The sequence below is a fragment of the Perissodus microlepis genome, chromosome 3, assembly GCF_051167445.1.
Source record: "Perissodus microlepis isolate ML-2025 ecotype Zambia chromosome 3, ASM5116744v1, whole genome shotgun sequence".
Taxonomy (NCBI): domain Eukaryota; kingdom Metazoa; phylum Chordata; class Actinopteri; order Cichliformes; family Cichlidae; genus Perissodus; species Perissodus microlepis.
In genome coordinates, this window is record NC_140463.1 from 1,810,001 (window position 1) to 1,824,221 (window position 14,221).

At 42.8% G+C, this 14,221-nt stretch overlaps 1 protein-coding gene across 2 annotated transcripts in view; it reads left to right on the forward strand.

Moving 5' to 3' along the window:
- LOC146389386 (protein NLRC3-like) overlaps nucleotides 1–6,046 on the forward strand; it is a 30,429-nt gene extending 24,383 nt beyond the window's left edge. For both annotated transcript variants that reach the window (XM_084910318.1, XM_084910325.1), the window contains 3 exons: nucleotides 1,535–1,711; nucleotides 3,952–4,125; nucleotides 4,740–6,046. In XM_084910318.1, the coding sequence (XP_084766444.1) occupies nucleotides 1,535–1,711; nucleotides 3,952–4,125; nucleotides 4,740–4,755 (367 nt within the window). In that variant the 3' untranslated portion in view covers nucleotides 4,756–6,046. The remainder of the gene's footprint in view (nucleotides 1–1,534; nucleotides 1,712–3,951; nucleotides 4,126–4,739) is intronic.
- Nucleotides 6,047–14,221: the final 8,175 nt, after the last annotated feature.

The following is a 14,221-nucleotide window of genomic DNA, read 5'->3' on the forward strand; positions in this document are numbered from 1 at the left end:
AGTAGTGTGTGTGAGAGCTAAAATTTCAGTAGTGTATGTGAGAGCGTTTCAGTAGTGTGTGTGAGAGTGTTTCAGTAGTGTGTGTGAGAGCTAAAATTTCAGTAGTGTGTGTGAGAGCGTTTCAGTAGTGTGTGTGAGAGTGTTTCAGTAGTGTGTGTGAGAGTGTTTCAGTAGTGCGTGTGAGAGCGTTTCAGTAGTGTGTGAGAGAGCTAAAATTTCAGTAGTGTGTGTGAGAGCGTTTCAGTAGTGTGTGTGAGAGCTAAAATTTCAGTAGTGTGTGTGAGAGCATTTCAGTAGTGTGTGTGAGAGCGTTTCAGTAGTGTGTGTGAGAGCGTTTCAGTAGTTTGTGTGAGAGCATTTCAGTAGTGTGTGTGAGAGCGTTTCAGTAGTGTGTGTGAGAGCATTTCAGTAGTGTGTGAGAACGTTTCAGTAGTGTGTGAGAGAGATTCAGTAGTGTGTGTGAGAGCGTTTCAGTAGTGTGTGTGTGTGTGAGAGCGTTTCAGTAGTGTGTGTGTGTGTGAGAGCTAAAATTTCAGTAGTGTGTGTGTGACAGCGTTTCAGTAATGTGTGTGTGTGAGAGCATTTCAGTAGTGTGTGTGTGTGAGAGCTAAAATTTCAGTAGTGTGTGTGTGTGAGAGCGTTTCAGTAGTGTTTGTGAGAGCGTTTCAGTAGTGTGTGTGAGAGCGTTTCAGTAGTGTGTGTGTGAGAGCGTTTCAGTAGTGTTTGTGAGAGCGTTTCAGTAGTGTGTGTGAGAGCATTTCAGTAGTGTGTGTGTGTGAGAGTGTTTCAGTAGTGTGTGTGAGAGCATTTCAGTAGTGTGTGGTGTGTGTGAGAGAGTTTCAGTAGTGTGTGTGAGAGCGTTTCAGTAGTGTGTGTGTGTGTGAGAGCATTTCAGTAGTGTGTGTGTGTGAGATCTAAAATTTCAGTAGTGTGTGTGTGTGAGAGCATTTCAGTAGTGTGTGTGTGTGAGAGCTAAAATTTCAGTAGTGTGTGTGAGAGCGTTTCAGTAGTGTGTGTGAGAGCGTTTCAGTAGTGTGTGTGAGAGCGTTTCAGTAGTGTGTGTGAGAGCGTTTCAGTAGTGTGTGTGAGAGCGTTTCAGTAGTGTGTGTGTGAGAGCTAAAATTTCAGTAGTGTGTGTGAGAGCTAAAATTTCAGTAGTGTGTGTGAGAGCGTTTCAGTAGTGTGTGTGAGAGCGTTTCAGTAATAACGTCCCTTACGGCATCTCATAGTCGGCCTCCTGAACTTGTTTTCTTTGTTTTGGACTCTGATGGTTTTTTTTTAATTTCATGCATTAAAGCTTAACAACTCTTCATGTTTTTATGATAAATGTACAACTTTAATGTGAAAAATTCAGATTTTTTCTCTTGTGTTTGTTTGAAGCTTCTTCCTGATGACTTAAATTGTTTGGAGTTTCCTTTTTCTAAACTTCTACATCTGAACCTTTTTCAGCTCTGAACAGATTATGAAATACTGAATGACTGACTTCAAGCACACACTTTGTCTAAAAAACTTAAATCTTTCCTTCTTTATACAGATTGATGAGCTGTGGTTTGTCAGACATCAGCTGTGATTATCTGGCAGCAGCGCTGAAGTCCAACCCCTCAAATCTAAGAGAGCTGGACCTGAGTGAGAACAATGAGCTGCAGGATTCAGGAGTGAAGCAGCTGTGTGGTTTTCTGGAGAGACCAGGATGTGGACTTGAAACTCTGAGGTCATTCACCATGGTTTAGTTGTGCTGAGATGAATATGATGTGAAAGTTGTGCTGACACTAAACTGCAGACATAAGGCTGATACTGATCCACACTGAGGATCTTCATGGTAAAGTCTGTTTTCTTCTTCTCTGGTTTAGTCAATTGACTGTTGCAGAACAATGTTCACATTTCAAACCTTCAAAGAACAAGAAAAATCCTCCACTGGATAATTCACTGCGAAACTCTAAAACTCTTCATTCCACCTTAAAGTCTGAGTGACACTGAAATCCAAACCAAAATGGCAATTTGCTTTACAAACAGCAGTCCAACACAAACATACACACATCATCCAAAACACAATCCAAAATCCAAATTTCCTCCAATGCCAGCATGAATGATGGGAAAAGAGGAGGAGCACTCTGACAGTCAGGGTTAGAATGAGTTTCATAAGGCAGACTGTGAAGATCAAAGCTGCATTAGATAGCTTACATAAATTAATGAACGAGTGGACATAAGTGGACAGAGATCATCTGAAGCACTTCAAAGGCTTTAAATCATCACATTTATCTTTATTCTTTATGAACTCTGTTAGTTTCTACCAGTTTTCTGTGTAATGAAGTTAACAGCAGGCTAATAATATGCTGACCAATAAGTTTCTATTAAATGTTGTAATTTGTATATTAAAAAGTGCCGGTGCTTTGGCTTAGCACGGCTCAGCTTACAGTTAGAATACAGCTGCTGGATGTGATTACCATGTCATAGTTATCTACCAAACTGCTAACTGGGGAATTTCCATTTCCATTCACACACACATTCATTGTGTGAATGTGTGGATGACTGGATATGTAAAGCGCTTTGGGGTCCTTAGGGACTAGTAAAGCGCTATATAAATACAGGCCATTTACCATTTTCAGGCCACAAATCCATCCATCCATTCACTTCCGCTTATCCTTTTCAGGGTCACGGGGGGCGCTGAAGCCTATCCCAGCTGTCATAGGGCGAGAGGCGGGGTCCACCCTGGACAGGTTGCCAGTCTGTCGCAGGGCCAACACACAGGGACAGACAACCATTCACACTCACATTCATTCGCATATTCACACCTAGTGGCAATTTGCATTATCCAATTAACCTATCCCCACAAGCTGCATGTCTTTGGACGGTGGGAGGAAGCCGGAGTACCCGGAGAGAACCCACGCAAACACGGGGAGAACATGCAAACTCCACACAGAAAGACCCCGGCCTGATGGTAGAATTGAACTCAGGACCTTCTTGCTGTGCGGCAACAGTGCTAACCACCGTGCCACCGTGCTGCCTAGAGCCTGTGCTCTAGCTGTCATAGGGCAAGATGCGTGGTCCACCTGCGCAAGTGAGCAGTCCATCAGAGGGCCAACAGAGAGAGACAGAGAAGCACTCTCTCACATCCACACCTACAGCCAATTTAGAAGCACCAATGAACCTAAGCAGCATTTCATTGGACTGAGGGAGAACATCCAACCTCCAAAGAAAGGCCCAGCTGACCAACAAGCTTTAACCTACAACCTTCTTGCTTTACCACTTTTCCCCATTTCAGCCCAAATCCTGCATCTTCCTGTTTCTGACTACAGGCCAGATACACTAGCACTTTCTCACCAGACACTGCCACCTAGTGGAGGAAGTCTTAGTTCCATTTGAAGCTTCAGATTGCAGTTAGTTCCTTTCAAAAGAGGTGCAGGTGGTGGGACTACAAGACCATCATCACTGAATGCCATAGGACACTTAACCTTTGTTTCCATATGCTTAGGACTTCCTGTTGTTCCAAGGAGGAGTGGAACATGTGTAAAAATCTCCCAGTCAGTTTCAGACAATCTCGGGTCAAGACTAGAACAACTGTGTGCCCAGTTTGAGCTCTCTTCAGTACTGTGGTCTGACAGACCCAGAGCGGCCAACACATCACATTTAGAAGCTCCCTAGATGGAGCCACAACATGTCCAATACTTAGTCTGTCTTGTGGGACCGACTGGAAGAAATGATTCAAGGACTTAGTCACAGAACAGAGATTCAAAACTCCAAAATCCAACTGGCTGCATTGGGGCATATGGTCTGAAAACTCTGCACAGTTTCTTGTTTGAAGCTGTTTCCTGCTGGCTTCAGCTGTTTGGAGTTTCCATTTTATTACACTTCTACATTCTGAACCTTCTTCAGCTCTGAACAGATTATGAAACACTGAATGATTTCAAGCACACACTTTGTCTAATAAACTTTCTTTAATTCTTTATACAGATTGTGGAACTGTGGTTTGTCAAAGATAAGCTGTGATTATCTGGCAGCAGCGCTAAAGTCCAACCCCTTCCATCTGAGAGACCTGGACCTGAGAGGAAACAACCTGAAGTATCCAGACGTGAAGCAGCTGTGTGATCTTAAGGAGAGTCCAGACTGCAGATTGGAGACTCTGAGGTCAGTAGAGTGTTGGAGTGAGTGGGTGGTGCTGTCAGCAGTATTGTACTAAACACAGTCAGTATGAAACAAAGATGCAGTGTTTCCTGTAAAGCTGCAGCTTCTCAGTGAAGCTGTGGGAGGAGAATGGTGACAGGCTTCAGGATTGGACACAAACACTTCCTGTTTCTGCCTTTTGTGACTTTCATGGTCACTATAGTAACAGGTCAGCAAAAGCAGCACGCAGACGAATGCAGTGAAGGCAGTGAAGAACACAGTTTGTAGGTGAGGAAGAGTTTAGTGAGAGCAGATGTTTGGCTGGTATTCCTCCAGTTAACAGCTGGAACCGTCCATCTGGATTGTTGGGGTTCCTAAAGAGCTCAGAGTGGACAGACCAAGGTTATTCTAACGAATGAAAGTCCAAACTCAAACGAGGAGTCAAAAACATTTTCATCAACTTCAATAAAAATCCAAAGATTAGAAAAAGTGAAGCAACAATGAGTACTAGTACAGTCCCAGCACTGAAGTCCCTGCTGCTCTTTATACTGGATGTGCTGCATCACTGACTGACAGCTGATGAAGAGTCTCTGGAAACACTTGTTTAGTTCATCTGCTCTTCCTTCTTCTCTCTGCAGGTGGAGCTGGTTGTAAACAGGACGGTGTGTGTGCTGAGAGAGGAGGAGCTGTGTCCTGATGATCCAGATAGGATGAAGCAGCAGCAGCTTGTGTGTAGAGACGCTCTGACTGGGCCATGTTACTGGGAGGTGGAGAGGAGTGGAGTGCCTCATCCAGCAGTGACTGACAGAGGAATGAAGTGCAGATGACTGTCAGTGCTGCAGAGTGAACTGCTCTGAGAACAGCTCCACTGTCAGACACAATGTAGAGTCCAGCATCATCCCTGTGTGTCCCTCTGGATCTGACAGAGGATCATCTGAGTATCTGGACTGCTCTGCTGCTGCTCTGTCCTTCTACAGTCTCTGCACAGTCTCTGTCTGACACTGGCTTCAGACCCTCCTGGATCAAACTCACCTGGAAAGGCTTTCAAACACTGTTGAATAATAAACATCATGTTTTTATAAGATAAATATCATGTTTTCATGGATATGTGCAGTTTGAGCCTTAGTGGATGAATCAGTGCTTAATTTTTAATGTGGCTACTAATGATCAATAAATGTGTTGACTGGAATCAAATGAATGACTTGGACTGTATCTGTTCCTGCTTTTCTCTCTTGTGGATCCGATCCAGACCTTTTCCCGCCTTTAAAGCAGCCTCAGAAATACCTGGAAACACGGATCGTAGAAGTGAGGTGATATGAAGAACAGCTGGGAGAAAAGACACAACACGAGCTTCTCATCTGTGACTGAAACCTTTGAATCATTTTTAATCTTTGCTGTTTAACTGGGCAGTCAGGCAGCTTTGAACACAGGAGATTCACATTTGACCTTTAAATGAACCCGTGATCTTTGCTCCAGCACCACTGTCAGTCCACAAACAGCTTGTGATTGATTAACTGAACTGATCAATAGTCCAGAAGTTTCACAGACTCGATGCTGCACTCCGATTAAAAAGAGCTTTTATTTTGTCAAGCAGGGTATAGGTCACTTCCTGTCACTCCTAGCGTGACATTAAGACACATCAAAAATGTCCTGAACAGTGAAATAAGTCAAAATGAGCTCAGTGATCAGATGAAGACAAAAACAACAATGAAGGTGATCCTCTGACATCCAGCAGAGGCAGCAGTGACTCAGTCCCCATAGACTCAAACTGGTTTGGTCTCTACAGATAATTTCTCCCTTCATGTGTTTTTGTATTAATGAGGAGGTCAAAGTCACATGACCTCATTGTTGCTTCCTGCTTACAGCACACTGGACTCTCCAGGTGTGTGTTTGTGACATCATCACAAACACAGTGTGTGTGTGCGCTGCTGTCAGGATTTGGGACTGAAAGTCATGGACGGGGATTGTGGAGACCGGCCTTGTGGGACAGGTATTTGTAAGAGTTTCTCTTTCAGGAGGAGAACATTTCAAAATGTGAATTTCTCATGTTTGCAGCATGAAATGTGCTGTAAAGTGCACTAAATCTAAGAGCAAAGTAAAGCCTGTCTTTGGCCTGATGTGGCTGTGAAACCAGCTTCTGGCAGTGTTTCTTTATTGAATGAGAGGGGGAGATGTAATCAGAACGAGTGATGAGCCCAAACTCGCTGTCCTCAAACTCTTCATCAGTGCTCTCGCTGAGTGTTACTTACTGCTCCTCGGTAATGCTGGATTTGACTGAAACACAGCCGAGATCAGCTGAACTCGGCTGCTTTCTCTGGGCAGTGCACACACAGAAAGCCGCTTCTTTCTGCTGAATCTGTGGCCAATGAAAGCTCATGAATCTCTTAGTGTCATGCCTGGACTCTTCAATGTGCTGAAAACAAAGAACAAAGCTGTAATCACGCAGGTCTCCTCTGATAAATCCTGAGCTCCACCCAAGTCTCAGTCCTCAGGACCTCACACAGTCCCAGCAGTTTCTATCAGCAGGAACACATTGATCCTCCTTCAGCCTCCCCTCATTGATGTGAACTGTTGCTAATTTCACAGATAAGCACAGTCAGAGCTGTTCTTACTCTGATTATTGTGGTTAGTACGTCACTCGCTGCTTTCTGAGCTCATCATGAAGTGAACTGGCTGTGTGTTTGGATGGAAGTTAGCAGCTGTTAGTCCATCAGCCTGCATCTTGTTTGTTACGATGTAGAGAATGATGGGCCAACCTGTCAGTGATCTGATGATTCCTGCGCTGACATGAAGGCCTGGTACACTGGACAAAGAAGCCAATCATCTCATAGATCCCTCTAAAGAATCTTTTTCCCATTTGACATCTTTACTTCACTTCTTTCTTTTGCTGTAACGCTACAAGCCACATAAACTGGAGTTGGATGATCTCTTTTAATGGGAGCACACTGACTGGGAAATGGAAAGAAGGATTTTAGGAACTCTTTATTTCCCAGAATGCACTGTTCTATCTCAACCTTTTCAAATCTGACACATTGAATCAAACTGCTCTGTGTCTTTGCTACATGTCACATTTTTATGGGTCTCCTCCCAAATCTCAAAGACATCCACCTATAATTCCCTAATATCTTATTACTATAAAAGGTGTGACAGTTACAAAGATGAATTATGAAATTCAGCAACATTATTGGTGGGGCAGTCTGTGGAGGCGGAGCAGGTATAGCTCCAAAGACATAAGAAAAGAGTGGGGACACAGTTACATTGTAGAGTTACACACTGTGTGCAGTGTGAGTTTACATCATAATAAATAATAACCATCATGTATGTGCTGTCTTTGTTTCATTTGGCAGCAAAAACATCAAACATGAACTGAACTGGATTCAGGCCTTAATACAGTGGGTGCATCAAATGTATGTGAGTGTTTTTCACACTCACCTGTACTGTGTGTTATACAGTACTGAACACACAATGAGATGGACATAGTCCAATTATAGAATTGTACATCAGACACAGCTCTGTGAAATGATTTCTCTGTCTCCTCAGATGTGATCCGACTCTGCCAACAGGAGCTCAGATCTGTTAAAATCACAGTCTGAAGCTGCAGCTTTGCAATCCTCACTTTCATCCATCCAATCAGGCTCGCTTCAAATCTTTAGCAAGAAGATGACAGTAGTAGAATTGAGATTCATTGTGTGTGACTATCACAGCATCAGTGAGCACAGAACATAAAGATTGCGCTAACATTACAAAGTGACTTCCTGATAATGTGCTGCACTGCAAACAGGAAACATCACTGATGCTACCTGAGATCACAATATTGCAAACACAGCTGGAGCCTGGTGTCAGTAACAGTAAGAGAGTCAGTGTCAGTGTGGTGTTTCATTTTCAGCTCACACTCATGTGTCTGTGGGTCCAGAGTGAAAGTGGCAGTGCTCACAGTGCTGGCAGTGATTGTATTTGTGTAGGTTTTTCTGAAGAAGGAAGCTTCTGTGAGGGCTACAGACATGGTGGGGCTGCTGTCTCTGGGGAGAGCTGAGCTCATGTATGGCTGTTCTTTCAAAGAGAAAAGAACAAAAAGAATCTCATTTCATCCGCGCTGTGATCCAAAGCTATGAACTAAACTAAAACCATGTGGAACAAAGACCTTGATACCTGCTAGCATGCTAAATCTCTGCACAGACAAACACACTGAGATATTACAGGAAATGAAGTCAGCAGCTCCTGGTTTCAGCTGGGAAAACGTGAAACACATGAGGAACTCTCATGTTCTGAGGCTACTTTAAGCCAGCAGACAGGATTAATCATGTTATTCATCTCAAACAGACCAATGAAACTGGGAGCAGGTTTCTTCTGACTCACACTCAGAGGGCAATGGTATATTCCTGCCAGATAATCAGATACTCTGACCCGACTGTTATGATAGTTCAGGGCTCTGATGGCCATCATCTTATGTCTTTAACAGAGTCTCTTGGGTGGAGTTTCAGAGAGGGAGGCAACGATAAAGATGACAGAGCCCTGAGTGAAGCTCGATTAAACTTCGGCAGGAAATCTGAACTCGACACCGTAACTTTCCATGCCATTCAAGTCACCGTGTGTCCACCCAACGCGTAGTTACGTTTGTAAGGAGGTGCACGTCAGGTCACGTGGAAGGTTACGGCGTAAGTTATTCTGATTAGTCACAGAAGTCTAAATCAAGCTTCAGTCTGAGTCGAGTCAGCCGAGGTTCAGAACAGTGGATCCTCACATCGCTCATTCAGAGACTTCTTCAAGTGTTTGTGTCAATACAGAGAGACGCAGCTCTGCTTTATTCATAGTTACTAGTCAATAAATTGATCTACAATCATTTTATAGCACAATCACATGTACGAGTGTCATGTGACCTGGGGTAGAAAGATCTAGAAGTCCTCCCTGGCTGCCTCTACATCACAGCTCAGAGGTTCAAAGGTCTTAATATCCAGCTTTATGTGATTAAATATGGTCAGAGTGCTGAAACAGAACTTTTCTCTGTTTCCTAATAATAAAGCATTTTTATTGTTAATCAAAGATAAATGAGTCTTCTGTAAGAGGAGAAGGTCAGCAGGTTGGATCTAAGAGGTTCATGTTGAAGACTCCAGCAGAGACACTAGAGGGGGAACCTCAGTCCAACCTGTCAACCTGTCAACTGATTGTGTGATTTTTGGTTTCATCTGCTCATTGTTGTCATGTTAGATGGTTCATTCAGAAGGATTTGGATGACATCACACTTCCACTGGATGCCCAGCTGCTCTCCTGTTGGGGGATTATCATCAACACAGAACTCGGGGATAAGAGCATCTTTAGGCCTGGCTGTGCTCATCCTTCCTCCAACCTCTCCTCACCAAAGAGAAGAACAAACTCAGCATTAGCTCAGAGTAGCTTAGTTACATCAGTAGAGTTTAAGTAATCTGATTATTAATATTTTCTTCTGCTAAACTGCTTTAATAAAGTTTCCTGTAATTAAAGTGTAATTTGTGGACGTTGACTCTTTAAGCTTTAGTGAAACAGTGAAGGTAAAAGCCTGAGTATTATTCTTTATCAGTGCAAACAGCTCTTACAGGTTAGCCTAGCATCATAAAATCCTGTTTCCTTGGAGCTGCTGTCCAGCCTACTAAAACCATCCCTCCATCTTCTTCCACTGATCTGTGAAGTTGTCACTATATCAGTGAGTTACAGAAGAATCAGAAGGAAAGGATTCAGTAATGACTGAGCGTTTGGATTCAGGGATCAGTCCTGGAGTCTGGACTGCTCTGATGATGCTCCTCCATCTAACTTATTAAATGAAATCATCTGTGTGATTGTCTCCTGCTGTGAACTCAGGGATCCACTCAAAGCTCAAATCCAAACCACTGAAGAAACTCTGCTGGAAAGAATTCAGCATTGATTTAAAAACAGTGACAGTTTATGAAATGAAGTCATCAAAATGAAGCAACTTGTTTCAGATATTTAGGATGATGAACACATCTGCCCCTTACTGAGTCCACTTTGTCTATTAAATGAAAGTCTCATGAACAGTTAGCTGTGACATCATCAGTACAGAATAGTTATGGCGTAACCAAACTGATTATGATATTTCATTGACAGCACTTTAAAGTCTGAAGGACGTCTTTTTTTGGTTGAATCCTGCTGTTGAGGGGACAAATCGGTCGTGTGCAGTTTGGGAAATGACAAATGTGATATTGGATCATTTTAATCCTGCACACATTTGTTTCATTTGATTTCTCATTGGAGGTTTTTTGGGGATGGTTGGAGAAAGAAACACAGCAAAAAGCATTTAGAGGCAGAATAACACAAGTCAAGACAGGATGGTGTTTAAAAAGCCCACAGGTGTGGAGTGGAGCTTGTTGTTTAGATTACAGCTGAACAACAGACAGTGTGTGCGTTCATAAGACCGTGAGTTAATGTTTTACTTCACTCAGTTATGTTGGTGTTCAGCTATGAGTGTATTTGATGACTTACCAGCATTTTATGCTTCTGTTTAAATGACGTTATGTATAAGTGGCAGTTCGCTAGCATAACAGATTTGTTCGCGAATTAGCTTCTAGCAGAGAGATTCGTTGTTATCGTGTTGTTGATTCTGTGCTCTGTGTAACAGATGATAAACCAATGTAGAGTTGCCTTCAGTGCATAGTTGTATGCGGTGTGTTAATGCATAATGCCTGACTTTAAGTTTATGTAACCAGTCTGAAGTATAATTTCAGCTTATTTAGTTATATACTGTACTTGAGTACACCTCAGTTGTATCTTTATGTTTATTATGTAATTTGATTCTAATTGATTTGTATCATTATGCTTTGTCTGCAGAAACCACACTCACACACACTCTTTCGCCCAGCTTCTGGCACATTCTTAATTGGAAATACAAAGAATGACAACTTTATTCCTGGACTCTGCCTGTTTGTTCCTCTCACATCTGAACATTTGCAAGTGTTCTGACCCGACACTCTGAAGTGATTGCTGCCAGCTCAGGTTTCTTTCACCCTTCTAAACAGTGGATAAACAGTAGAGATGTTTTAAAAATCAGCGAGGACAGTTCAGTAGCAGCGCTTCACCTGTCACTTCTCACGGATAGATGACATGAAACTATGGCCGGATGTTAGATACATCTACATATTAATTACCTTGTATTTTCAGCAGGCGTTGATGGCGAGGAACTGCGTAATTACAACAGCACCGAGGCGTATAATTACCTGCACAGCAACAACATTGATAAAGTACTGCTCAAAAAAAAGGCGACTTTATTTTTCTTAAAGCAGCTGTAGAGCCGAGCCAGAGCGTTAATCAAGCTAAATGCATGAGTAGTGATGTGTCGGTCGCAAACGAAACGAAACGGCTCTTAGAGCCGACTCTTTGAAGTGAACGACGCGAGTCGGCTCATGTTTTTTTTTTCTTTCTCTCACCCTCTCTCTCACTTGTTTTTTCCACTTCACCCCTCACGCGAGCCTTGTGCTATGCGCTGGGCAGAGGGGGGAGAGGCGGTAGTTACACTCGCAGTAGCACAGGAACAGAGCGGGAGGGAGAGAGAGAGAGAGAGCCAGGGACAACAACGTCACATTAGAAAGGTATAGTAATCATCCACAACTATTTTCAGTTGCAGATGATAAAGGATTCAGAAAGTTTATTCATGCAGGCCCATATGACAGAGAATGTGCATCTTCTTTTTGTTTTCATATTTTAATTTATATTTAATTGTGTTGTGGTTTGCAGTGTTTTGTGTTGTTTCACTTTAAATTTGTTTAAAAGGAAAAAAACTGAAAATTTAAATAGTTAAAAGCTGAACTGTGAATACTTGGTTTTTGTATTATATGATTTATTTATTACATTTTATGTGGAGTGAATGAATAAAAGTATATTTACAGTAGCTCCTAGAGACAAAGCACGTACAAACTCCAAAACATGTACAAAACTCAGAAGCACGTAAAAACTCAGAAGCACGTAAAAACTCAGAAGCACGTAAAAACTCCAAAACATGTACAAAACACAACAGAAGTGCTCCAGGATGCTAGGTGCAGTGTTGAGCTTTTGTTGCCGAGCCGAAAGAGCCGGCTCTGTAAAAAGATCCAGAATTCCCATCACTAATGCTAAGAGAAAGTGGAATAGGGGAGACAGTCGGCTGTTCCTGTATCGCCAGATTAGGAAAATCATGTAGTCATGCTGCTGCTGTTCTGTGGAAGGTCTATGACTTTTCTGGATATCACAATGTTTAAATGACTGAAACAGAAACACTGGACTGGCCAAAGGCTGTGATTGGGGAGTCACACTACTGTCATCTAGCCAAGTATTACGTGAAGCAGTGTTTACTGTTTACTAGTGATGGGTCCAGCAACACTGACGCACCGGCGCATGTATCAAGCTCACCTAGCGATGCCTGTATCGGTGCGTGTCGCTTTAAGAAAAAGTCACGTGATCGATACAGCTGCTGTATCGCTCATTGCCAAGGCGCCAAACTGTGTTTAAAAGATACCGCATCTGCATTTGTTAACGGAATGAGTCGCCACCAAAAAAACAAAAAACTAAATTACTCTCGCAAAGATAAAAAATAAAAATCTTTGTTTCTGCTGTGTGGGATCATTTTGATCTTTTAACTGCAAATAATGTAACTGTTTGTCTGCCTTTGTTTCAGTGTAACCTATTAGAATAGGAAAAACAGCAATGTGACTTGCAGTGTGAATTATTTATTTCATTTTATGCAGGTTAAATGTCACATCTGTTCTGCTTTCTTACACAAACAAAAGCACCTCCTCAGTGTTTAGGCATTACAGAGCCAAACATGAAAATGAGGAGACAAACACACCGAGAATGAACAGAGGTCGGCCTATATAGACATTGAGCAGCTTTATCATCATTTTTTTTATTAATATGTGTTTTATTATTTTAAAATCAAGCATCTAGGAAGACTGTTGTGGACCAGGCAGTCCTGAATTTTATTATAAAGGACTGCCAACCCTTTAGTATTGTGCCTGTGAGGCTTACTTGGCTCTTACCTGTCACTACATTAATGAGAATATGCAGTTGTGTACATCTGTGTTGGGTGTGAAACACTTTCCACAAAGTCACACTGCAGGCAATTTGGCCCAATTCAAAACGGGCATGATGGATGATCACAAATAAGGTAAGGTGTCTTGTTACCAATGCAGCACCAAACATGACTGCAGCAACAAGAACTCTCCAAATTCAACATTCAGTTTGCATTGCACACAAACTCAATTTATTAGTCAAAAAATCATGTGATCAAATCCCTGAACTTTCATCCATAAGAGACAAATCGTATCATTCTTCAGATCCAGCACTACAGCCAAAGAAAAGCTTGCTCAAGGGCAGCAGCAGATGGGACGGCCCATCTTGAAACTTATCAACGAGGTACCAACACGTTGGAACAGCACATATCAGATGCTGTCACGGCTACATGATGAGAAAGAAGCAGTCTGGGTATCACTTGCTTCTCTTCCAACACATTTAACTCCACTTACGGCCGATGAGTGTTACATCGTAAGGGAAGCACTTCTTGTGCTGGCCCTTTCCATCAGGCCACAGTGGAGTTGTCTGAGGAGAGGAGAGTTTCAGGATCAAAGGTCATCCCAATGATGAGAATGCTATATTGTGCACTTGAGCAGAACTCTTTACATCTCCACACACAAGCAGCCACCCATCTCCATGACCAACTTAGGCGTCGTGTCACAGACACTGCTTCTAATCTGGAGTCATTAAGTGTGTTGACCCTCTCAACACTTTTAGACTTACTTAGACTTAGATCCTCCCGTGCCGATCGGCGCATCGGGCGACAAGAGAACGCCATCGAACTCGGTCTATCGCGGCAGTTGTTGCTTCATCCCATGACAGTTCGACTGAACGTAAATCTTCAAGGAAAGTCCTCCTCCATGTTATTTTAGGTCTTCCTCGCCGTCTCTTTCCATTCTTCGGGTTCCGCAGAACCGCGACACGGACAGGTCTCGGGTCCGGTAGCCGAAGGATGTGACCGGCAAATCTGAACCGACGCTTGGTGACGTGGACATGGAGCGGCTCTACTCCCACACGGCGATATACTTCTTCATTGGTAACGCGATCCCGATATGTGATCTTGAGCAGCCGTCGAAGACAACGTTGTTGG